General features: G+C 49.6%; 1 protein-coding gene across 3 annotated transcripts in view; it reads right to left on the bottom strand.

Annotated features, from left to right (window-relative positions):
• Window positions 1-26,823, bottom strand: part of PDE9A (phosphodiesterase 9A) — an 89,016-nt gene that overhangs the window by 39,285 nt on the left and 22,908 nt on the right. The window contains exons 2-4 of one of the 3 annotated variants that reach the window (XM_079766659.1): window positions 22,047-22,117; window positions 20,517-20,594; window positions 16,755-16,798 (exon numbers count right to left, since the gene is read on the bottom strand). In XM_079766659.1, the coding sequence (XP_079622785.1) occupies window positions 16,755-16,798; window positions 20,517-20,594; window positions 22,047-22,117 (193 nt within the window). Of the gene's footprint in view, window positions 1-4,684; window positions 4,857-5,746; window positions 6,372-16,754; window positions 16,799-20,516; window positions 20,595-22,046; window positions 22,118-26,823 lie in introns of those variants that run through there. The other 2 variants (XM_079766661.1, XM_079766662.1) reach the window with 2 other exon arrangements.

Below are 26,823 nucleotides of genomic sequence, written 5' to 3'. Positions count from 1 at the left end.
ATTATACAATCCTATCAATTCATAAAAAGCACTTGAAGAAATTCAACATCTGTTCATGATCAAACCCTCAGAAAAAGAGGGGAACTTCTTCAAGTTGGTAAAAAAATCTGCAAGAAACCTAGAGCTAACATTATACTTAATGGTGAAAGACTGAATGCTTTTTCCTGAGGGTGTGACAAAGCAAGGATCTCTCTCTGCTCTCGCTCAACACAGCGCTGGCAGTGCCAACTGGTGCAACAAGACAAGGAAGTGAAAAGCATGCATATGAGAGAGGAAGAAATATAACCATCCCTGTTTGCTGATGACACAATAGTCTATACAGAAAATTCCACGGGATCTATAAAAAAACCCTCTTAGGACTAACAAGTGAGTTCAGCAAGGTCACAGGATACAAGATATATACATGCAATCAGTTGTATTTACATATATGACCAATGACCATACACTGAAATGAAATCACAGGGCCACTTACAAACACTTCAAAAACCTTAGGTGCAAATATAACAAAGCATATGCAGAAAATGTATGCTGGAAACCACAAAATATCCAGGAAAGAAATCATAGAAGATATAAATAAATGAGACCTCCCTGGAAGCTTCAACATAGTAAAGATGTCAATTCTCCTCAAATTGATAGACAGGTTTAACACAACTTCTATCAAAACTCAGCAGGATTTTTTTTTTTTTGTAGAAATAGACAAGATTTTCTAACATTTATATGAAAACAAAAAGGAACTAGAATAGCTAAAACAATTTAGAAAAAGAAGATAAAATGAGAGGAATATCCAATCTAATTTTAGGACCTAATATACAGCTACAATAATCAAGACGGTGTGACATTGGGAAAGATACCGAGGGACAGACACAGAGATCAACGGAACAGAACAGATAACCCAGAATCATATCCACACAAATATGCACAGCTGATTTCGATCTGTGTCACAATGGAAGGCACTTGAGTGTGGCTCTAAGAGGGTAGTGTGAGGGACCCTGTGGGTGGGACATTCTGTGTCTGGACTGTGTCAGTGTCAACAGCCCGATTGTGGTATCTCACTGTAGCTTGCAAAGATGTGATCATTGTGGGAAAATGAGTAAAGGCTACATGGGCTCTGTTCGTATTTTTTCTTACAACTGTGTGCATCTTTAATTATTTTAAAACTAGAGGCCCAGGGCACGAATTTGTGCACCAGTAGGGTCCCTCAGCCTGGCCTGTGGGATCGGGCCAAAACCAGTTCTCTGATATCCCCTGAGGGGTCCCAGATTGCGAGAGGGTGCAGGCCAGGCTGGGGGGCCCCACTGGTGCATGATCAGGGCTGGGGAGAGACGCGGGAGGTTGGCCAGCTGGGGAGGGACCGCGGGAGTGCTCCAGGGCGTGTCCGGCCGTTCTTGCTCAGTCCTTGATCAGCAGGACTCCAGCAGCAAGCTAACCTACTGGTCAGAGCGTCTGCCCCCTGGTGGTCAGTGCACGTCATAGCAATTGGTCAACCGGTTGACTGTCTGCCCCCTAGTGGTCAGTGCACCATAGTGAGCGGTTGAAGCATCCTTAGCATATCATTAGCATATTATGCTTTGACTGGTTGAATGGTGGAGGGGACGACCAGACACCTAGCATATTTGGCTTTTATTATATAGGATAAAAAGTTTAATGGATGAAAGAGTCTTATCAACAGGCGGTGCTGAACAATTAAACACTCACAGGCAGAAAATGAGCCACGATCTGACCCTCAACACAGTTTATATAAAAATTAATGCAAAATGGACCACAGATAAAAAATATAAAACTTCAACATTTTAGAAAAAAAAATAGGAGAAAATCTTCAGGATCTTGGGCTATGCAAGGAATTCTTAGATTTGACACTAAAACCACAGTCCATACAAGGAAAAACTGATAAACTGGATTTCATCAACATGGAAACTTTTGTTCTGAGAAAGATCATGTTAAGACGATGAAGAAACAAGCTCCAGTCTTGGAGAAAACATTTGCAAACCACACATCTGACAAAGACTTGAATATAGATTATGAACATAACTATCAAAACTCAGCAGCAAAAACCAAAGGACCCAATTTGAAAATGGGTGAGAGACGCCGGCAGACACTTGACTGCAGAGCATATGCGGACGGAGAATACGGACATGGAAAGATACTGAGCATCTTTAACCATTAGGAAATGCAAATCAAGACCACAGAGAAATTCACTGCCCATTTATCAAAAAGGCTAAAATAAAAAACATTGACAACCCCAAATGCTGGTGGAGGTGTGGGTCACACACATTGCTGGTGGGAATGTAAAATGGTACGGCCGCTCTGGGAAAAGGTTTGGCAGCTTCTTAAAAATTCTAAAGATGCAACTACCGTATGACTTAGCAATCGGACCCCAGAGCAGAGAAATGAAATTTCATATTCACACAAAGGCCTGTACGTGATGTTCCCAACAGCTTTATTTGTAATAGCCCCGAAACTGGGGACAGCCCACACGCCCTTCAGTGGGAGAACAGATAAACAAACGGCAGTCCACCCTGAAACACAACTCGGCAATAAAGAGGACTGAACTATCGCTACACACAACCACCGGGATGCATTTCCAGAGAGTGGTGCCGAGTGAAGAAAGCCAATGGCAGCTACCTACCGAATGACTGCAGCCATAGGACACTCTCGAAAGGAAAGATGATAGAAATCGAGGACACATTGGGGATTGCCAGGGGATAAGGAGCTGGTGGGGAATGGAAGGAACTTGGTGTGGCTGTGAGAGGGCAGCGTGAGGGACTGTGGGATGGAGCATGCTGTGTCTGGCCTGGATCAGTGTCAGCCCGACTGTGGTATCTCACTGCAGCTTGCAAAGATGTGACTCTGGCAGGAAAATGAGTAAAGGCTACATGGGCTCTGTCTGTATTTTTTTTTTCTTTTTACAACTGTGTGAATCTTTAATTATTTTCACATAAAAAGTTTAATAAAACCTTTTATAGAGAGAATGGAAGAAAAGGGTTAAGGAGGGATTTTCCTTTTGACTTTTGCGGTGTGATCCTTTGAGCATCGCGGGATTTTCATGCCTAAATGTAATTTCCAGCCTCTGTGCACAAGGCCAGCCCCTCCCCCCTCCCCTCCACCTCCATACCCTGAGCCCAGCTCAGGAAACGGAGGCCTCCCTCCCACCTGGCTCATTGCAATTCCTGCAGCCGCCACTGCTTCCTCCCAGTGGATTCCAGCACTTAAAAACAAGCTGTGATTTAATTTGTGTGGAGGACTCTGGACAGGACCCGCGGTGAGCGCTGTTAGTGTTAGCTCTTGTTATTGTTGTTATTGTGACATCACTAAGTGTGTTGTCAGCCGCAGGGGCTATCATTATAGCACTGGGGATTCCTGACAGCCACAGGTGTTACCTCACTCAGGTCACTGACAGCCCTTTCTCCCTCCAGTGGCTTCCCGGGTGAATTCCTGTTCCCTGGGGGTGACAGGCTGAGTCTGGGGGCGCCACCTCCAGAGCCCTGTCTGCGATGTCTGGAATGGGCCCCTGGAGCCCTGAGAGCCCCAAACCCCTGGACTTAGGGGCGACAGCAGTTTTCAATCACAAAGATCAGTGATTCACAATCATTGAGGCCAAACCACACTCCATCAGAAAGAAACCTGAGAGGATATAGGACGCCCCTCCCGAACTCTCTCCTATGCTGCTGCATGGCATACATTTAAAAATTAATGCATATTCAAGTAATGTTGCTTTAAGAACTTCTTAACAGCTTTCAGGATAACCAGCAATTCAGGGGTGCACATGACTGGGTCTGTGGGGGTTCCTCTGGACCTGGGCTTTTTGAGGAAATCGGGAGAATGGAAATGAGATGCTGAGAGACGGGACAGCAGCACAGACTCCGGCCGATCCATACAGATGGGACACAGCTCAGCAGTGAAAAGGACTAAACTGTGGCTACACACAACCACCGGGATGAATCGCCATGAAAACCCTGCAATGCGCAAAGGATCACGTGCCACTTGCATGTTCTCCGGAGGAAACTGCTCCTCGAGCACAGCTGGCCTATTATCTAGATCAGGGGTCCTCAAACTTTTTAAACAGGGCGCCAGTTCACTGTCCCTCAGACCGTTGGAGGGCCGGACTATAGTTTAAAAAAAAAACTATGAACAAATTCCTATGCACACTGCACATATCTTATTTTGAAGTAAAAAAACAAAACGGCAAAAACACCCGCATGTGGCCCGCGGGCCGTAGTTTGAGGACGCCTGCTCTAGAGTGTCCTGGCACCTGGGCATACAGCAGGCTGCTAGGACACCGCAGCAGGCTCACTGTGATGGGCGCCTCGGCACCGATGGCTTTAAAGGCAAAAGATACGGACCGTCCAAGGGTAGAGGTTTCGGTGGGTTCGTCATTGGCCTCTTCAAGTCTGGGCTGCCGTGCACCTGGTCACCCCTGGGCTGACCGACCTACGTTAGACGCTGGGTGCTGGTCTGGCTGGCATCCCAGGGGACAGGCTCCGAGGGGGAAATCCTGGGGCTGGTGGAGTATCTCACGGGAGACAAGACTTCCACTGAGGTCTAGGGCAACCTCAGAGGCTGGCCGAGGCTGGGTCCAGTTTTTAGGGTGCTGCACCAACAGCCCAGCTTCAGGCCATGGATCTGCACTTGGTGGCCTCAGGACCTGACCCTTGGAACAGACCCGAGGGGACTGGAACTACCTTACCCGGGGAGATGACTGTGGAGTTGCCTCTTGGGGTTCACGGGCAGGATAGAGTCCGTGGGGTGGCAGGATGGGCCGCCTCCCGGCGGTGTTTACGCAGCTGCTCGCACGAGTGCCCAGGGCAGAGTCTACGGAGCCTGCATTTGCCGATGCCCCGAGGCCGGGCCCCAACTCCGCCTTGAGCTGCAGCGGACAGTTCAAGGAACCTGCCTCTGCCTCCCCCACCCCTTCCAGGAATTGTTTACTGTTTCACAGAAGCCCGAGTCTCCCCGGCACAAATGCCATGAAAATCTGCTTTAGCGGAGCCACGGGACCACACCAACGACAACTCCTGCTCTAAACGTTCGTTTACCGTGACGCACTCACCCCGCTGCCCAGCCGCTGCCCAGCCGCTGCCTAGCGTATCGCTTCGCCTTGTGCTGAGTAGAACAAGAACAACGGCCATCATTCTTGGCGTCCTCTGCACACCTGAGCAGGTTGGGATGCCTCCCTGGGCAATAAAACGCAAACCTGGCCCTAGCCACCCGCTGGCCCCGAGCCTGCGCACTGAGGCAAGACGCACAGATGTCAGCACGGGCATTTGAACCCCACGCCTTTGAGTCCCCAGTGGTGCCATGAACAAGACCTGTGGGCACGCGTGAGGTGCCTTGACGTTCACCATTGGCCCCATCTCCCTTGCTAGGAGGGCAGCTGTGGCCACACCATGTCACTAGGATGTGCTGAGCCGAGATGTTCCGCCTGATCAGTCTCACCCCAAGCACTGGAACGAGCTGCTGAGCATCCTCCAGGAAGCATGTACGTAACAGATACTCTCCCAAGGCCTTCAGAACAAAACACTGCAGCCCCTCAGGGGGGCATCGTACTGTGCATGACAGAAAACAACCCACATTGCTTGGCTCCGAAGAGACAGGCTCCCCTAATGCCCTGATTGGGGGGTGCATTATTTCTGTTCTTTCCAGGGCTCTGCCTAGGAAGGGCCGGGCGGGGGACTCCCCGTTTGCCTCTCTCCACTCCTTCTTGGGGTGTCACTGCCCTCTTCCAGGGAAACAGGAGGGGCGCACTCACCTGTTCCATTCCTGCTCTCCCGGCCCCGCCAGCCGGTGGAGGATGTCCTGGCCCAGGGTACAGTCATTGGCAACGCACTGTTTATGAACGCCATAAACTAGGTGTGCAGAATGAGGACGGTTCCTTTATAACCCAGGAGCACAATAAAGTTATATGGTCAACAGTGACCTCCCCTCGCTTCTTAAAGGCACAGGAGCCCTTCCCATGGTCTGTCCTACCGAGAAATCACTCGTGTTTATCAGCAGCCAAAGGTTCGGATGTCCCAGATGACTTGTGGTGTGACTTTGACCAGAGACTGTCAGTCGTTCCGATGTGACAAAGAAAGCACAGTGGACGAAAGGACCCTGGGGAGCAGATTTGGAAATGTGGAGGATGTTTCTCCCCTGTCTGGGCTGCTCCTCGTTGGAGAGGGGACCTTCATGCTCTGCACACTGTCAGCTGGATTTCAAAAGTCTGGGTGCGATGCTCCCATGGCCTCCTCTCCTCCAGGCTGTGGGCAAGCGGAAGAATGCCTGGAAGGGGCGCAGCCTCTGGGACAGCACCACTTTCCTTTCCTGTTGTACAGACTGTGACAACCACACAATCTTTATTGGGCTCTTATGTGCCAGGCCCTGTTCTTAGTGATTTGCATACATTGATCATTTAATTCTCCTAATAACCCCAAGTGGCTGCGTGATCTAGAGACGAGGCCAAATCACAACACGGCCAAGTCACGTCCCCATTTAGGATGCAAAGGCGGCGCAGCGCACTCTTACCCGAAAAGGTCTTCCACACACACGCCTCCCCCCCGCCCCCCCCCCTACTAGCCCCTCCGCCCATGTGCATGAAGTCAACTTCGAGGGAGAAGGACGTGGGGATGACATGCTCTGGAGAATGCCCTCAGATGAATTTGAGCTTGAGAACGAGCAGCTGACTGCGCCTGCTGGCCGGACTTTGTCCCCTCCCTGATAACCAGTGCGATAAGGTACCCCGTGGGAAAGTTTAATTGTGGTGAAGTCAAAGGGGGTGAACTCTAGTTCATCATGTCTGGGTTTGGACATGGCGTCCAATGGCCCCACCAGACTAGTTTCAGGAAGAGTTCTGTCAGGGTAAACCCTGATCCAATAAACTATTATGGTGCCAATGACAGGACTTCTGCTAAAACCTATGAAAAGACTGAGCTGTTTTTGCAGACCAAAGGTCTCACTCCATCTGTGGACTTTACCGTGTTGCACACGATTGTAGAGGCTGTAGCAAGATGAACTTAAAAACAAACCCTAAAATGACACAGACATCGAAATCAGCAGATGGAGCCTTTAATGCCGCAATTGTAAGCATGTCCAAGGGGATGGCAGGGATGACTGCTCCCTCTCATTTCCATTTAACGATACTGGAGGTTCAACTAGTTCAGCAAGGCAAGGAACAGACATAAAAAAAGGACTGGGATGCAAGGAGTAAAACTGTCTTCATTATCAGAAGATACCATCGTCTCTATGGAAACCCCTAGGAATCCATAAAATAAGCACCAGAACTAATGAACGAATGTCAGAAGGCACCAGGCCAGCATACAAAAATCTGTTATATTTGTTATAAACTAGCAGCAAACAAACGGGAAGTTAAATTAAGAGCCCGTTAACAATAACACCAGAAAACAGAAAATGCTGAGGAACAGATTTAACAAAAGGTAGGCAGGACTCCCATCCTGAAAGCTGCAGAACTTGGCTGAGTGGAGGGATGTATCACGTTCATGGATTGGAAGACTCCATGTTGTTCAGATGTTGTTATTCCTAAATTAATTAAATTATATGAATATATTGAATGCAATCCCAATGAAAGTTATTTTATTTTAAAATATATTTTTATTGATTTTAGAGAGAGAGAGAGAGAGAGAGAGAGAGAGAGAGAGAGAGAGAGAGAAACATTAATGATGAGAGAGAATCATTGCTTGGTTGCCTCCTGCACACTCCACAATGGGGATGGAGCCTGCAACCTGGGCATGTGCCCTGACTGGGAATCGAACCGTGACCTCCTGATTCATAGGTCAACACTCAACCACTGAGCCACGCCGGGCCGGGCCTGATCCAAGTTATTTTAGAATTAAGAATTAACTTGTCAATTTATTCTAAACGTTGTAGGGAAAAGGACCCATGTAACCAAAGCAACTGAAAAGGAAGCGCAAAGGTGGAAGACTACCTGATTTCAAGCCCTAGTGACGAAGCCAGTGTGGTGGTGGTGTCAGCACAGACAACTAGTTCAGGGTCACAGAACAGAGTCCACAAAGAGACCCTCACGTAGAGAGACACACAATTTTCAACGAAGGTGTCAGTGGCAAAGGAAAGCCTTTTTAACAAGTGGAGCTGCAACAACTGGATAAATGTGCCAGAAAAAAAGACTGTCAACCCCTACCTCACACCACACATAAAATGGCCCGGCCGGCATGGCTCAGTGCCAGGAGGTCATGGTTCCATTCCCGGTCAGCGCACATGTTTGGGTTGCGGGCTCAATCCCCAGTGTGGGGTGTGTAGGAGGCAGCTGATCAATGATCCTCTCTCATCATTGATATTTCTATCTATCTCTCCATCTCCATTCCTCTCAGAAATCAATAATATATTTTAAAAAATTAGCTTAAAATGAATCATAGATGACAATATAGCAGCTATAAGTCTAAATCTCCAAAAAATTGATCTTCATGACCCCAGGGTAGGAAAGGGGCTCTAAGAAAAGACACAGAGAATACAAAACAAAAGAGAAACTTGTTAAATTAGACTTCATCAAATTAAAAACTTCAGCAGATGTCCTCGTTAAGACAATGAAAAAGGCATGTCACAAACTGAGAGACACATTTGCCAAACACATACCTGACCAATGAAATATATCCAAAATACACAGAATTTCCTACAAACCAGTGATAAAAGGACAATCCAAGCCACTTTAAACAACGAGCAAACTACTGAGAACAGACACTTCCCAACGTGGGATATTCGAGTAGCCAATAAGCACCTTACAGTCATGCTGAACAATCGGTTATCCAAAGAAACGCACACTAAGAAGTATTGTTATCCAAAGAAACGCACACTAAGAAGTATTGTTATCCAAAGAAACACACACTGGGCCATGATGAAGTACTGTTCTGTGCCTACTTGAACGTCTCAAATGAAAACCACTGAGCATGCCTGGTGCTGCGCTGGCTGTGGGACAACTGGTCACCCACACACTGCTGGCGGGAGGTGGGGCGGGACGTCACTCGGGGAGACAGTGTGGCAGTTTCCTATTAAGTTAAACACACCTGTCACGGGAGCCAGCAGCATCCCTCCTAGGTGTCACCCAGGATAACGGACATGTCCGCAGTAAGACTTGTGCAATGCGTAAGGTAGCTTAACCCCCAACTGGAAATGACCCCAATGTCCATCAGCAGGAGAGTTTAAGAAACAGCTGTGGATCTTCACACGATGGCGTACGACTCAGCAACACCAAAGTTAACCATTTGCACTCGGATGTCTAGTGTGACTCGACACGGTTAGCATCGGTAGCAGCTCGTATGTCGAATTGTATTGAATGTATCAATAACTTGAAATATAAAAAAATCCAAATAAATAAGTTTGTATGAAAAGAAACTCCAGTTTTTTATTCTACTGCCGCACTTTGTAAAATCTGGGGTATTTAAAAAATTAAATCCCGAGTAGAATAAAGGAATCGAGAAAAAAAGCAAGCGAGTGCAAAGAGTTTATGAGCAAATGCCCGGGTCTTAAAAACCTGAGGCTGAGTGGAGGAACCCGTTCACAGAGGGTGAAACTCACGAAATCAGGAGGAGGAGGAAGGCACCTGTGGGGGTGGTGTGAGCAGGCTGTCAAGAAGAGTGGCACCAGGAACTTTTCTGGGGTGATGGGAATGCCTTTCGTCTTGGCAGGGGCCCAGTTACACGCATGTGTACATGTAAAAAATATTATATATTTAAAATTTTTTTATTGATTTCAGAGAGGAAGGGAGAGGGACAGAGATAGAAACATCAATGATGAGAGAGAATCATTGATCGGCTGCCTCCTGCACACCCCCTACTGAAGACTGAGCCAGCGACTGGGGCATGTGCCCTGACCGGGAATTGAACCATAACGTCCTGGTTCATAGGTCAATGCTCAACCACGGAGCCACACTGGCCAGGCCAGGCATATGTACTTTTATTGGAGCCCGTCAACCTGGGCATTTCACGTCTGTGTGTCTCACCGCACAGTTACACGGGACATGGACGTGTGTGGGTTCTGCCTGGTCCCGGAAAGGCCTGGAGGCAGGGACCTTGAGGTGCTTGCAGTGCTGGCCAGAGGTCACCGTCTTTACTACACTGGGTTCTACATTCATGACACATGGATCCGGTGTTAGTGTTGGCCACCCACGCTTAGGTCTACGTGATGCTGTCTTTGTCTACAAGACCACCCCAGCGGGGCACAAACCACAAGCCCAGAAGCTGCAGGAAACAGAAGTGGAGTGAGCCCTCCAGGCATGGCAGGAGCGTGGTGAGTGTTCATTTTATACACTGCACTCTTGTTGTTTAAAAAATAATGCAAATCAGGATGACTAAGGCTATGATTATAAAGCTGTTTGCAATGAAATTGCACCAAAAATAGAAAACGTTATTAAGAAGCTGTATTATTTCTCACAAACAACATGTGTGCGCTCAAATTTCAAGCATTATCTTCATGTGCAAGTGAGAATGGAGCCAGCAGCACAAGTGTGGTGTTAGCTGTAGGAGGCATTCCGGTTCTATTAAGACCCAGCAGGTCCGGAGAGACAGAACACTAGCCATTCAAAAATGCCCTCTAGGCCATTTAAAAAGAGAGCTGCCATTTACGGAGCACTTCCCGAGGGGCAGGCACAGAGCTAAGCATTTTGCATAAATTACTGCATTCATCCTCTTAGGAACCATGCCTGGCATGTATCCCCATTCCTATTCTGCGGGGGAGGTGGAAGCGCAGTGGGGTAGGAGCTTTCCTGGGGCCATTTCACCCGCTGACAAGAGAGGATGTTCTTATCCTCCCATCCCACCCCCGACCCCCGGCCCTTAGGTTGGGTCCCTCAAAAGCTGAGTGGAGACAGGAACTGGGTGCCGGTAGTGTATTTGGAGGTGACCCCAGGAGACCCTTGGAGGACATAGGGATTGGGACAAAGAAGGAAGGAAAGCCCGTTAGGGGGAGTCAGTGAGAGGGTCACCCCAGAGGCAGTTGCCACTCATGGCTCTGGGATCCCTTTGAGCAACTGCACAGATGACACTGGAGAACAAACTGTCCCGCCCGGGGCCAGGGAGTGCATCAGCTCCCTCTGTCGCCAGGAGGACGGTCCTGGGCGGAGGCAGAGAGGAAGCCACAGGCAGGCGGGACTCATCCTGGCTCTTTATTGTCCTTCACTCAAAACCTCATGCCGCTGAGGTATTAATATGGCTCTTTGTGCTCTGCAGTGCAGTTTGTTATCAAACCTTGGTGGCTCCCAAGATCCCAGGTTTGGGAGGGACTGAAGCCCCCAGTCCACTGTCCCCCTCCTCGCTCAGCCACCTGCTGGGCACCCCACGAGGACGTGAAAACCCAGCCCTTCACCCCAAGTCCTGTGGGAGGCAGAGCTCTGATCTCAAGACAGCCAGTCCTACCCACGCTGGCTCTGGCTTTTGTTAAGTTCTTTCCCCGAAGGAGCCTCCGCTCCATCTCTCATTGGTGCTGGTTGGGCTCCTGAGTTACACAGAATCCCCTAGGTTCTTCCTCCACTGACAGTCATGTGACTCTCTGAGCATGGGCTTCCTTCCCCAAGCTCATCTCTGTTGCATCCACCCCTCACTCAGGGCTTCCTTGTCCCTGGTCCTGTGTCTGGATGGCGTCAAGTTGCCAATGTCCTCTTCCTTCTCCTGGAATTCTGTCCATGAGTCTCAGGGCTCAATCGTTAGTCCCTCCTGCTCCCTCCTTCCCTCCTTGGGGAGCTCATCTCGCCCATGGCTACAAACATGTCACTCCCCCACGTCACATCCCTATCTGAGGGGGAGCTCCAGGCTCCTCTCAAGGAATCTACTCAACACTGATGTCCAACAGTCAAACCACACCCAATGCACCCAACACCGAGCTCCTCTCTCCTCCCTGTACCTGCGCCCCCTCAGCTCCTGTCCTGGTAGGGGAGGGGGTGCCATCCCATCCTTTCAGGGGCTCAGGCTGGACCCCGGAGGCTTCTTTGACCTCTTCCCTTCCTATCCCACTTCCACTCAGGAAATCACCCGACTCTTCCTTCAGAACATGCCAGAATCTGACCACTCCTCACAAGCCCCACTTGCCTCCTCCTCCTAATGCAGTGGCCTCTGCATGGACCTTCAGGGTCCCACGTGATCTGCCCCTAGCATCCCTCAACCTCATATCCAAATGTTTGAGCTCCAAATACCCAGAGTGAAGAGTGCTCGGTGGCCAGCCAGGAGTCAGTGAGGTCCACAGAGGGACCACGCCTTAGCAGTAGGACTGAACTATGCCTGGAGCAAGGGTCCTCTGTAACCATCCTAGCAAACCTTAAAAATGGTCTCAAAGGCACCAGACTGACTTGCACGTAACTTAACTGCCTGCCCGACAGAGCCCACGCTGTTTAAGGAGAGAAACAAAGTCCAGACGATCAACAATATAACAAAAAATGCAAACATGGATCTATGCAAAGGAATGAAGGAAAAAATGTCACTGACTACAGAGAGCAAAAAATGATAACCGTGTATTAAGAGTTTCCCGTGGAAATGGAAGTGAAATGAATGTCAAATAGCACAAAGAATGAGGTGGGAGAAAGGAAAGCGCACAGTTGTGAGGTTCTCACACTGCTGAGAAGGGGTGTAATATAATTTAAAGACTGTAATAAGTTGATGATACATGTTGTGAAAGCAAGAGCAACCTCAAAGAAATTCAATAAAGAAGCAAAGATCATAAACCGAGAGTGGAGAAAAAAATGTAATAAAAAATGCTCTTTATGCAAAAGATGTAGGAAAAGAGAGAAAAATGTCAAAAAAAGATTGAATGAGACAAGTAGAAAATGAGTATCAAGGTAGTAGATTTAAATCCAACCATATCCATAATTACATTTAACGTGAATGGTTTAAGAGTGCCACTTGAAAACTGAAATTACCAGAATTGATAAAAGCTGCCTGTAAGAAATCCACTTCAAATATAAGGACACAGATATATTAAAAGTAATAAGATGGAAACGAATATAACCATGAGCACTACGCATAAGAAAGCTGCAGTAGCTACATTAATAGGAGATAAAGAAGACTTTAAAACAAAAAATAGTACCAAGGATAAAGGGACAATTTCATATGGATAAAGAAATAGATACATCAAGAAGACACAACAATCCTAAACAAGTATGTACTGAATAACAGAAATTGAAATGGTATGAAGCCAAAACTAAGAGAACTGAGAGAAAAAAGAAATGTATCTACAATATAGTGGATATTTCAATCTCATCTTTCATCAATCAGTAGAACAAGTAGACAAAAAAAAATAGTAAAGGTATAGGAAGTTTGAAATACACTATCAACTAATTTGACCTAATTGACATTTCTGGATTATTCCACCCAAGAACAGCAGAATATACATTCTTTTCAGGAGTACCTAGAACAGTCACCAAGGCACACCATTTATCTCAATAAATTTAAAAAAGACTAAAGTTACACAGGGTTTACTTTTGATCAGAATAGAATTAATAGAAATCAACAACAGAAAGACAGTTGGAAAATATCCAAGTATTTGAAAATTACATAATATACTTCTAAATAGCAAATGGACCAGAGAAGGAACCACAAGGTAAATTAGAAAATATTTTGAGCTGAATAAAAATGAAAACAAAACAAGCCAAAATGTATGAGATACAGATAAAGTATGTGTAGAGGGAAATCCCTACACATACTCATTATAAAAAAGAAGAAATATTTAAAATCAATGACCTAAGCTTCCACCTTTATTAGATAGAAAAAGAAGAGCAAATTAGACCTGGAGCAAAAGAGGAGAAATCAATGAAATAGGAGACAAATAGAGGAAGCCAATAAAACCCAAAGCTGGGTCTTAAAAAAAAAAATCAATAAAATCTAGTATAAATCTCTAGTTAGACTGATTAACTCGAAAAGGGAGATGATATAAATTACTAATATCTTGGATGAAACTGAGGATTTCACTATCGTCCTATGGACATAAAAGATCACAAGGACATATTTCAAACTACACCATGCCAATACTTTCTTAGATGAAATGGACACCACCTCTTCAAATGAATTCCCAAATAAGTACAAACCGTGCATATACTAATCTATTTAAGAAATCGAACTCATAATTTAAAACCTTCCTACAAAGAAACTCCGAGCACAGGTGGATTCACTGGGGATTCTATCAAGCACTTTAGATAGAAACAAGGCCAACTCTATTCAAACCCTCCCAGAAAAATCACACAGAGGCCCTGGAACCCTTCCTAACTCTTTCTATGAGGTTAGATGAACATATAATAAGAAAGCTAGGACCAATATCCCTCATAGACTTCACAAAATATTTGCAAATTGAATGCAGAAAATATACCATGGCCAAATAGAGTTTGTACTAGGAATGCAAGATTAGTTTAACAATTTAGAATCAATCAGTAGAATTCACCATTAACAGGACGGAGAAATAAAACATGAACCTCTCAATAGAGGCAGAAAAAGCATTTGACAAAATTCAACACCAATTTATAATGAAAACTCTGAACAAATTGGGAATAGAAAGAAAAACCCCTGATAAAGGACATCTAAAGAAAATTACAGCTAATGTCATAATTGATGGTGAAAGACTCCACACATTCCCTCTATGATTGATAACAAAGCAAGAATCTACACTCTCACGTATTGTCCTGGATCTCCTAGATAGTACAATAAGGCAAGAAAAAGAAATAAAAGACATCTAGATTTAAAAGCAAGAAGCAATTCTCTATATGCTTCTTGGAGAATCTACAAAAAGGTATTGTACTTAATAAGTGATAGTTTAACAAGGTCAATAAACAATAGCAATTATCCTATCTAATAAAGAGGGAATATGCTAATTGCCTGCTCTGCCCTCAAAGATGGTGGCAACCACAGCCAATAAGGAGGGAATATGCTAATTGACCACCATGCCTTCAAAGATGGCGGCGCCCATAGCCACAAGATGGCATTGCCCAGTCCCCTCAACCCCCCAGCCACCCAGGGCTGGCCCGAGGCGCAGGCAGGCCTCAGCTGTTGGCTGCCCAACCACCCAGGGCTGCCCGAGGCGCAGGTAACCAGGGCTGGCTGAGGCTTGCGCTGCCGGCAGTGGCAGCACAGAGGTGTGATGGGGGCATCATCTTCCCCTGATTGCAGGGTCGCCTCCTGCCCCTGAGGGCTCCCGGACTGTGAGAGGGGGCAGGCCGGGCTGAGGGACCCACCCCCTCCAGTGCATGAATTTTCATGCACTGGGCCTCTAGTATTTCTATAAAATAAAAACAATTAGAAATGAAAAAATGAAGCAAATCTATTGACAATAGCATGAAAATAGAAAATACTTAGTAATAAATATATCAAAAATGTATTTAAGAACTTTACCCTGACAACTATAGTAACACATTATAGAGAAACATTAAAAGAAACCTAAATGAGAGATACACCATATGCATGAATCAGAAGGCTGAACATTAAGACAGTAATTCTTCCCAAAATTGTCTATATATTTAATACAATTTCCATCAAAATCCCAGTAGACTTTTTTTTCTTGGTACCAATTGTCAGACTGATTCTAAAATTTATTTGAAAATAAAAGGGACCTAGAATAAGCAAAATGTTTTTGAAAAAGAAGAGAAACCCTTGGACTTGCATTTCTTGAATTCAAGACTTACTAAAAATCTACAGGCCAGACCCTAACAGAGACATATACTTAACCATATGATCCAGAAATCTCATTCAATCCCATAGAAATGAAAATATCGCCCAGCCGGTGTGGCTCAGTGGTTGAGCGTCGATCTACAAACCAAGAGGCCACAGTTCGATTCCCGATTAGGGCACATGCCCGGGTTGCAGGCTCGATCCCCAGTGTGGGGTGTGCAGGAGGCAACCGATCAATGATTATCTCTCATCACTGATGTTTCTACCTTTCTCTCTCCCTTTCCCTTCCTCTCTGAAATCAATAATAACATATTAAAAACAAATAAATAAAAATATACATCCCTACATATATGCTCATAGCAGCCCTATTCATAAAACCCAAAACTGGAGACAGCTCAGAGATCCTTCAGCAAGCGACCAGATAAACCAGCTGTGGTCCTTCCCACCAGGGGACACGACTCACCTATAAAAAGGACTGAACTACTGACACACTCAACACACGGGCACATCTCAAAAACATTAGGTTCAGCCAAGAAGAGCACACCTATTATGGAATTTCTTTTATCTGATACAAATCTCATCTTCGGTGTCAGAAAGCAGGTCGCTTGCTGACAGAGAGCAGGAGTAGAGCGAGGGGGTTACTGGGAGGGGACACCTGAGAACTTCTCCAGGTGATGTAAGTGTCCCGTGTCTTGGTTGTGGGGTAGTTACGGGGGGGATACATTTCCCAAAGCTCATCAACATATACACTCCAATAGGACCATTTTATTACCCATAAGGCATACAGAAGTAAGAGTGTATAGTTCCGGGAGGAAGTGGGATTTTAGTGAAACAGCACCCCTGGCTGAGACATCCTGAGGGCTGCAGGTTGCACATGGCACACCTCTGTGGCTCAGAGTCTAAATGGGCAGGGCAGGCACTGACCTCAGGAGGACGAGAGGGGACTGCCGCCCAGTGTCTGCTAAGTCCCTGGGGAGAGGATGGCGGGGGTGTCCCTGAGGAATTGTCATGGGAAGAGTAGAAGCCTATCTCGGCAGTTACAAACGGCTTTAGATCCTGGCATCGCGTGGGGCTTTAGATGCTAATGCATCACTAATACACACTCGTCACAGGGTAGCCCGGGGCTTTCTTCTTTTTCTTTTAATTTTTAAAACGATAGCAGGGCCTTACCAGAGAGTTGCTTGAGGGCCACAGGTCTCACTTTGTAGGGAGTGCTGCAAGAGAGAGGACAGGCCACCGTGAGATGCTGTCAGAGACGGCGGGCACACCTGGCCCCAGAGATAAGCGCTCAGGTGAATTAGAATTCACTGGATTAGTTTTCTTTTCTTTCTTTCTTTTTTTAATTAGTTCTTGCCTGGCCTGGGTGGTTCAGTGGTTGAGTGCTGACCTATGAACCAGGAGGTCACGGTTCAATTCCGGTCAGGGCACATGCCCCAGTTGCGGGCTTGATCCCCAGTAGGGGGTGTGCAAGAGACAGCCAATCAATGATTCTTTCTCATCATTGATGTTTTTTATCTCTCCCTCCTTTTCTCTTTGAAATCAATAAAAATATATTTAAAAAAAAGAAAGTACCCGTCTTACCACTGCTTGAATGGCTGGCACTAGGAATACTGTGACCAGGCTGGCTCTACACAGGTGTGGTGGGGATGGGGAGAGAGCCAGCCATGTGTCCCAGCATCTGAGGCGCTGCAGACAGACGCCCCATGGACCAGACTTGGGATGGGCTTATGAAGAGACCCTCCCATCACCACAGGATCCTGAACGGAGCCCAACTCTCCCCGAAAAGCCCACCTCAGCCGCGAATGCGCACAGGTAAACCTCTCATGGGTGAACCGGGGAACGGGGAACCCCAAACTGGGAACGGAAGCACAAGTGGGCGTGGGGCTGGACATGGAGACTGAATGTACCGAGCAGGCACAGGAACCTTCCAGGCTGTAGAGCAGGGGTCCTCAAACTTTTTAAACAGGGGGCCAGTTCACTGTCCCTCAGACCGTTGGAGGGCCGGACTACAGTTTAAAAAAAAACTATGAACAAATTCCTATGCACACTGCACATACCTTATTTTGAAGTAAAAAAACAAAACGGCAAAAACACCCGCATGTGGCCCGCGGGCCGTAGTTTGAGGACGCCTGCTCTAGAGCCAGATGCCCGGGTTGAGTTTCTGGCCCCTCCAGGTTGGTCTTGGCTCCTTGGTCCTTACTCCTGACTCGGAGCAGCTGGGTGCTCTCAGACCCAGGCACGCTGCTGCCGGGACCCATCAGCTCCGGGCTCGGTCAAGGTCGAGCTGCCTCGTCATTCTCTTCCTCAACAACAAACCGATGCAAGCTACTCTTGGGATAAACTGCCTTGAACTTTCATTGCATTTGTCTGTTTTTGAAAACATTACTGCCTGGGTGCCCTCCTTGGTAGGAGGAGCCCGGCCGGGACCCAGGAGGCCTGTCTCCTAGGCTGAGGGACGCCCGTATGCCACCTCACGGGCACACAGCCCCTTCACCCACCAGGACGCTACACTTGTGACGACTTGGCTAAAACGGGAAACCGAGGAGCACTTGTGCGATGACACACGGGCTGTCACTCTGGCCCCTCCTCTCGCCACGTGCCCGGCCACACGCCCCACTTTTTCCTCCCGCTGTTTGAGCGTCTGTTTCTCTCTCCCGATGAGGCTCTGGACGCCGCTGTGGCAGAAACCGAGGGGTGGCGTGGTCAAGAGGCAACAGCTTTGTCGGCGGGACACCGTGGGAGCCAGAACGGCCCCCGGTCCAGGAAGAAGCGTGGGACCAAGGTCCCTCTGAGCGTTATCTGAACAAGGCTGGGGCGTGTCTGTTCTACTTGGTCATTAGGGGTCAGGGCTGCTAGGTGATCAGTCTCCTTTGTAACCAGCTCCAAGGGAGAGCGGGAGCCACTCAGCCCGTGGTTAAATGAGAGCCTCTCCCTTGTGCCATTCTGCCGCAGGTTATTTAAAATGCGGTCCAGTCCTAACCAGTTTGGCTCAGTGGATAGAGCGTCGGCCTGCGGACTGAAGGGTCCCAGGTTCGATTCCGGTCAAGGGCATGTACCTTGGTTGCGGGCACATCCCCAGTAGGGGGTGTGCAGGAGGCAGCTGATCGATGTTTCTCTCTCATTGATGTTTCTAACTCTCTATCCCTCTCCCTTCCTCTCTGTAAAAAAAACAATAAAATACATTTAAAAAATAAAAAATAAAATGCGGTCCAGACATTCTCTGATGTGGGGAAGGGAGGGAAGCTCAGTGGGTTCTGGCCATGGGGAAGAGCAGGAATTCAGCACAGAAGAGGGTATGCTTTTGTGTGGGGCCCTCCTGTGCATGGGGGACATGGAGCTGCCCCCTGACCCTCTCCCCCCATGTGACAGCCATAATATCTCCAGACATGGCCAGATGCCCTCTGTGGAGAAGTGCTGCCACAGAATCAAGTACCAAACCAGACATAACGAGTGACAAAGTCTGAAGAGACAAACCGTTTCAACTGAATTCGGACAAAAATGGTTTCGCTCCATCAGAGACCAGCGTGCACTGACAAGGCACTGGTCTGAGTGACGAGATCACTTGTCTTGTGGACAAGCCAGGGTGACAGGTCACGTGTCGGCTCTCCTTCTGCAGCGAGCTCTGGTTAGGCCGCAGCCTGGCTGAGATCTACAAGAATTTCGTTGACGTCTTTAGGGAGCCAATTAGCGCCGTTCCTTCCGGGGAGCCCGGAGCCCATAATCAGGGGCCGAAGCTCCTGGTGAGTGAAATTCAGGGAGGCTGATGGGTGCGGTGGGCGGGGGAGGCCTGGCTGGGGTGTCCAGGTGCTCAGGGAAGGCCAGTGCCGGCCACGGCCCCCCAGAACTTTGTCCCTCCTCTGGGGTTTGTTATTTGACCCGCTCCGTGCACCAACGCCTTGGCTGTCCGAGGAGGACTGTACCCTGGCCTGGGGCTGAGGGCCCTGCACCCAGCCTAGTAAGGATGCGGGCAGGCCGGCTTCTGGGGGCAAGAAGAGCAGGTGCCCATCCCTGGGTGCTCAGGTGTGCACATGCCTGGGGTGGGGTAAGCCTGCAGGGGAGGTCCCAGGTCGCCTGTCATTAGGCAGCCGCGAGCCCTCCAGGTGCTGGGTATGTGAGGGTCTGCCTGGTGCAGGCTTTCTCCTGGATGCTCAGACCAGCTGGCTCAGACCAGATTAACACGTGTCCCTTGGAGGGGGTGTTCAATGAGGACCAGGAGACACAGACTGGGGTCCCCAGGGGCACCCCCACACCCAATCGCACTCCTGTTCCCCACAGAAAATGCAGGTTAAATTGCCTTGCCCAGCCCCTAGGATGAAGTGGGGACCACTGGGGACTCTGCAGAGCACTGGGCAAAGGGGCCGATCAAAGATGGAGGGGCCCTGCTCAGAGTCCTCGTCCTTCCTTCCTCTTGCCACACACGGTGTAATCATATTCGAAAATGTGTTCACTGCTGACCCCTCTCCTGTCCCTCCCCTCCGCACCCCTCCCCGGCTCCCTCCCCTCCCCCGTGCAGAGAGGAGTCCTCGGGGCTTCATCAATACCAGGATTCGTCCCAGTGGGAAATGCCAACTGTGCCCCAGGGGCTCTGGTCAGGGAATGTCCTGCTCCCCTTCTGGAGGTGGACAGGGGGGTGGCTCCACTACTCGGCACTCAGCCCCCTTGCCTCAGTTTGCCCATCTGTGAAATGGTAATAACACCAGTCTGTGCTCACAGGGCTCCTGGCCCACTTACAACTGTTACCCTCTGGGTAAGGAACCAGCTGAACGAAGCCTCCTTCACCGGCCCTCCCACCCCCACCCTCCCATCTTCGGTTTAAATTCAGATTTCTACAGCATTAAGTTACAAAAACAACCACAGGGGTCCTTGTGTGGGTGTGGAGGGGTGTCAGAGACACCAGGAGGACAGGATGGGACTGAGCCGCCAGCCGCTTACCTTTCGGAATTTGCGGGCATGGTGGGGTCGATGGAGACCATGGCGTCGTCCGTGGTCAGCAAGGAGATGGTCGTGTTCCTGGAAGACACGCCGAGCCGGCGCCTTCACGTGCCAGCCTCACTGGGGCGCACCCTCGGGTGGGCCTCGCCCGAGGGAGGAGCCCGGAACCCCGAGAGCACGGGAGGACTTGTGCTTCAGGCCTGACGCCCGATTGTAAATAAAGTGGAATGGTCGAGTAATCCTAAGTAGACTTCAAAGTCGTTTACAATGGGAATTGGAGAAAGTCTCATTTATTGAGTTGGAAGATTAAATACAACTGGGGTGAAATGGAAATAAACATTCAATCATTTGCCTTCCTACTTCATTCCTTTGGGAGTCCACCTAAATGGGCACGGATCTCTCTGACAAAGCAGTTTTCAGTGAGAACGTGGAGTCTCCCTCCACCCTCTCCTCAGGGTCCTCCCGTGAGCGGTGCTGCCTGGACCACGTTAGGTGAGCTGCATTTTTTAAATCTGTGCAATGGGGCGACACGCAAATCTCAGGGCTGATCTAAGGAGTAACACATTTATTTCTTAGCACAGCGCTTAACAAAAGATGCCCTAGCCGAATGGTTGGCAAGCTCATTAGTCAACAGAGCCAAATATCAACAGTACAACGATTGAAATTTCTTTTGAGAGCCAAATTTTTTAAACTTAAACTTCTTCTAACGCCACTTCTTCAAAATAGACTCACCCAGGCCGTGGTATTTTGTGGAAGAGCCACACTCAAGGGGTCAAAGAGCCGCATGTGGCTCGCGAGCCGTGGTTTGCCGACCACTGCCCTAGCCACTGGGCTATTTTTGCTGCTACAAACTGCCTGCCGTTTGCTGTAATCCAGCTCCGAATCCCTTTCTCACTGCCTGTGAAACTCCCGTGGTCCTTCTCGCTCACCTTCCTGGACCCGGACCCCGACTTTAAAGGCAACCGTCGTGCCAAAGCTACTCCTGATCACTCTATAATTGAAAAGTTAACGATAGCAAATCCACTTGCTCTAGGACACTGCTGATTTGGGGAAACAATTCTCATGGAATTCTGACGATTCTATATGGCAGGTAACTGGTCTTTTCAACTCATCTCTGAAGTCAGTCTTTTCCCAAATATTGATCTGTGACGGCCCGCCTGGGATAGAGGAGGCACCTGCTGGACCGTTTGGGGATGACGGGCCAAAGCCAGACACAGCCACCCTCCTCCATCTTCTCCAAAAGCAAAGGAATAAATGAAGAAAAAAAGGAAACTCCTGATGCTACTTGCTGCCTGATTCCGCCCACCGGTTTCCTCCGTGCAGACACGGGGAGCCGGTGGCACCAGCGGGCCGGCTGTGGCCGGAACTGCCAGGGTTTCACTCACAGATTTGGAAGGGTTGCCCAGGTGGCCCCCTGCTCCTCTCTTCCCTCCCCCAGGGCGACGCCCCCTCTTTTCTGGTCGAGGTGAACAGAAAGACACGGAGGCGGAGGCAGAGACGCCCTCCCGGCAGGACCGGCGGGACACTCACCGCGGCAGGCCGGTGGCGATGCAGAAGAGGTCCATGATGTCGCTGGAGTTGCAGTACTTGCTGAAGACCACCTGCGAGACAGAGCGACAGGCCGTGAGGAGCGGCCGGAGCGGTGGCGGGTCTCCACGTGGGCGTCAGAGTCCTGGAGCTTCCTCTCCGGCCCCAACCCGCAGGCTTATTTTAAAAAGAAAAAACCGTGACCTTGGGCTCTGGAATGTTACACACAATGCACGTCATTCAGCGCAAGTAGAGAGGTTGTGACTAATTTCACTCCTTTGCAGCGGAAAAGATTTGTAGAAACCAAAGCGACCGCCCACACAAACACCCCCGCAGGTGACAGGCCGCCACGTGCCCACCCTCCGTGGGGCCTGACTCACCGCAGACAACCTTGGCTCTAGGATGTCTCATTGCGGGGAGTCCCCAGTGACCTCATGAGGGCCATTATGTAAAAAAAATATATATATATTTAAGGTCTTTAGCTTTAAAAATATTGCCTTTTAGGACTAAGGGCTGATGGGGCATGACTAAATCAGAGGAAGTCACAGTGAGAAGGGATGTGCTGTGAACCCTGGTCCCCAGAGCACATCACCTGGGTGCCTGCCCACTCGGCAGGGGAGACCGAGGTGGCATCAGCACCTTTTGTCCAAGGGGTCCCAGGTCCCCCCCTGGGCGACTTCAAGTTCACCGAGGGAGCTGTCCTCCAGGCCTGACAGCGCGTGGGGACAGTCCCCGCCGAAGCTCCACTTCCATCACAGATGTTTCCCTGACCCGGGCCCTGCTTGCCCGCAGCGAGAGCAGGGCTGGGAGGGAAGCAAGCCGAGTGGGTGGTGACTTCTCAGGGCCCAGGGCACCATTTTCAGCTGAGATCAGTTTGCATCGTCCTTTATTAGAAACAGTTACATATAAAGAGCAGGTATTTCCCCCACAAACAGAGCCCTTCTGGGACTAACACCAGGTCCTGTGTGCTGATGGCCTGGCGACGCGGAGACAAGGTCACTGTCAGTGACGGTGCCACTGGGCGGCACTGTCCACCCTGCAGCCGCTGTCCTGGCTCAGCCCTGGACCCTTGCACCGGCCTCCGTCTCTAGATCTGGTTGGGCCACAGAAGGGCCACCTCCTCCCCTGGGCACGTGAGCTTCTAGGGTTTGTCTGTTCCAGCTGAGTCCTGGCCAAGTTCCTATCCCAGCCTTCACTCCAGGCCCGAGCGTCCCCACCCCGGGTCCTCCCCTCCGGCCCTCCTCCTCCACTTCCCGTAGTCCCTCTCCCTGTTCCTGGCCATCAGGACTCACTGGCAGCTGCTCCTCGAGGCCTCTGGACCCGACCCCACTGCACAGAAGTCTTGCCTTTGACAGTGTGTCAGGCCCATGTTTTCATGACAGCGCATCCCCAGCGGCCCTGGCCACTCACCCCCTGGCACGGGGATATTTCTACTTTCCCATCTTGGACCTTGGCCATGTTCATTTCCATCGCTGGGCAGAAGACCTGGGTGCTGGTAGGTTGGGTGGCACTGCCCGGCTCAGGAGCACCACCTGTTGTCGTTCCTCAAGGCAGACGTGACACCTTTATAAAGGTCCCCGCCCCTGGCTCCTGTGCGCAGACACCCCACGTCTAGTCGGGATCCCGTCCCAGCCCCTCGGAGCTCACGGGGTGGGGGCGCTCTCGGGGTTCTCTCCAGTCTCATCTGGCAAGGCAGCTTCCAATCCCGGCTTTTGAGGACTTGACTAGGGGAGGCATGTCAACGAGAGCACCTCAAAAGGCGAGGGGGCCGCTGATGGGATCGCAGCTCTTACGACAGAGGGTCTCCCTGACCTTGCCAAGAGCACCCACCCCACAAACGGGACTTCCGATGTAGCAGCTGGGGTGATGTGGGATCCTGGCTGCCCCGTGGCCCTCGATGCTCCCTCGCCTCTGAGCTCTGTGCCCTGAGCAAGCTCCTCAGCTTCTCCGTGCTTCAATGTCATCTTCTGTAAAACGGGCAGCACAGTTTCGCGGTCACCAGGTGGTTTGTTTACTCAGACACTTGCTGAAGGCCGTGCGATCAGCTAGAGTCCAGTGTGTGGCTTCCTTGCAGGACCGACCGCCTCAGAGCCCCCGGGAACAGGACCGCGGGGACCGGCGTCTGACGGCCTCATAAAGACGCTGTTCATACCGTTCCTGTGGGCCGATTGGGATTTCAGTTCAAAAACAGACAACCCGATGAGATGGCTCACCCGAGACCCAGCGGAGGCAGAAGGACAGACAGGGTGCTGTGCTTGCCGGCTGCGTTGTAGGTGTTTTAACGTCTCCTTTTCTGGATGGATAGGGAAGCTCTTTCTCTTCCGAAGCTACACGGAACTCTGAACAACCTAACAGCTTCTTTGGTAAAGCGAAACGAAACATTTTAAAATGCTATCTGGGTTTCACGGTCTGCCCTTCCCTAGCTCAGAAACTTTTATAAGTTTTTGCTTTTCATGGCAATGCTGTTATCTGCAAAATCTCCAGGAGACCCGTTCCCCTTGTCACCAGGATGTACTTGGGGAAATCGGGCTTGCTCATTTATATACTCAGGTGTGACCGGACCCTTGTAAGGAGCCGAGTGTGACCACAAGGAATTGGTACTCGCGGAGCCCTCATTGGGGACTGACCTGGTCCCTGGCCCTCGGGCTCCAGGTGGGAAGAAAGGCCTCACCTACTGGCGGCACAGGGGCATGGGATATTCTGGGGAGCTTGACAAGAAACGAGTTCCCCCCATTTGTAAGAGAGTTTTGTGCGCTGGCCTTCCTAGCCTCGGGACAGCAAATAATGGAGGCGCTGACAAGCCCAATTATGAAGTCTTTCAGCAAAGCAAACACAAGAAGGCCCATCTGGCAGACTGGCCCTCCTGCCCTGTACCGAACAGCCAAACCCATGAGGCCAGCCTTACTCTGCGACCCAGAATAATCTTTCCTTCCGGCCACGTCTGCCAACCGGCTGGGACGTCTGGAGTAGGAAGAAGAGTCCAGGGGGTGTCTCCAGCGGTAAACCACGCTGTGTCCATTGACAACTACATTTCAATATTCTGCATATGAACGCGTGGGCCTTTGGCCCTGGCTGGTTACTCAGTGGTTAGAGCCTGGGCCTTCAGACCATACCTCAGTTGCCGGTTCGATCCCTGGTTCCGGTTGGGGCGCATGTGGGAGGTAACCAGTCCACGTTTCTCTCTCTCTCTCCCCCTCCTACTCTTTCTCTAAAGATCAATGGAAAAAATATCCTCGGGTGAGGATTAAAAAAAATAAAAATAAATGCATGGTTCTTTGATTTCTCTTTTTGAACATCTTACCAGTTCCCTTGTTCAACTAGTGCATTAGGTAAAAATCTTTGATGCGTCTCCTATTACGTCTGTGTGAGAGTTGTGCCTTTGCCTTACTTATTTAGTGAGTTAACTAGAGGCCCGACGCACAAAATTCGTGCAAGAGGCTCGGCCCTCGAAGCCCTGGCTTCGTCCGGAAGGTCGTCTGGCTGTCCAGTCTAATTAGCATATTACCCTTTTATTATTATAGATGAGCCTTCAGCAGGGCCAGGGCAGGTGGGAGGCAGGGTGAAGCAGCAGGTGCGCCCTGTGTCTGACATGCTGGGAAAGCAGCGTCCTACCGTCTCTCCAGGAGTCAGAGAGGCTCCGGCCCAGACCAGGCGTTGCTGCTGTGGGAAACCAGCCCCACAGCACACGTGCTTGGGGTGCCTGGGAAGACACCCCTCTCGCCCCCTGGGGACAGCCTTGTCCGGAGGGCACAGGCTTTTCACATGTTGAATCATCTTGCAAATCCTTTATCCTTCATCCAGAAACAAAGAGCACCAACAAAAAAGGTTTTATTTTTTGATAAAATGAAATTTAAAAATGAGATACGGAGGCAGTAAGATGAACGGAAAAAATAAAGATTTTGGTACTGCTGTCCAACTGGAGGCCAATCGGGGCTAACGTTCATGAATGAGCACGGCAGGTCACCCCAAATTCTTCTGTGGTTTGATGGCAGCCCGTGATATTAAAATAAGACCAGAGAAGGCAGTAATAATGAGAAGGCAGAGGTCTCTCGTCCCCGGACATCAGTCATCCCTCGGATTTAGCTGGGCCTTGAATGTCAGAGGAACTTCCGTGTCTGGACGCCTCCCACTGCCTGCATCCCAGAGTGACACTCACCGAGCATGAGCCACAGGCCAAGCCCTGTGCTAAGGGATCTGCACACGGAAACTGAGGCACATGGAGACATGCGAGGCTCCCACGGGCCTCACCGATGAGTGGCAGTCAGGACCCCAGGCCACCATTGTTCAGTGCTCACACCTGAACATGACAACAGGTCTTTGTCTTTTTTTTTTTTTAAAAAATATATTTTATTGATTTTTTACAGAGAGGAAGGGAGAGGGATAGAAAGCTAGAAACATCGATGAGAGAGAAACATCGACCAGCTGCCTCCTGCACATCCCCCACTGGGGATATGCCCGCAACCAATGTACATGCCCTTGACCGGAATCGAACCTGGGACCCTTCAGTCCGCAGACCGACGCTCTATCCACTGAGCCAAACCGGTTTCGGCTGGGTCTTTGTCTTTTGACGTCTGCACTCAAACCAGCCGCCTAGCAGTGGTGCTGTGGCAGGAGCTATGGGTCCAGGGCTTGTCCCCAGTTTCTCCTCCTGTTTCACCCTACCCCATGGGCAAGACCATAACCACTTAGAGCCTCAGTTTGCCATTCTCTAAATGGGGCCGATCCTATCAGCTCTGCCCGCCTCTCAGGACCGTGATAAGAAATACATGAGGGAACGTGT

Source organism: Cnephaeus nilssonii (genome assembly GCF_951640355.1).
Source record: "Cnephaeus nilssonii genome assembly, chromosome: 3".
Lineage (NCBI taxonomy): Eukaryota > Metazoa > Chordata > Mammalia > Chiroptera > Vespertilionidae > Cnephaeus > Cnephaeus nilssonii.
The sequence above is the reverse complement of the archived record's forward strand: the minus strand, read 5'-3'. Positions and strand labels throughout refer to the sequence as shown.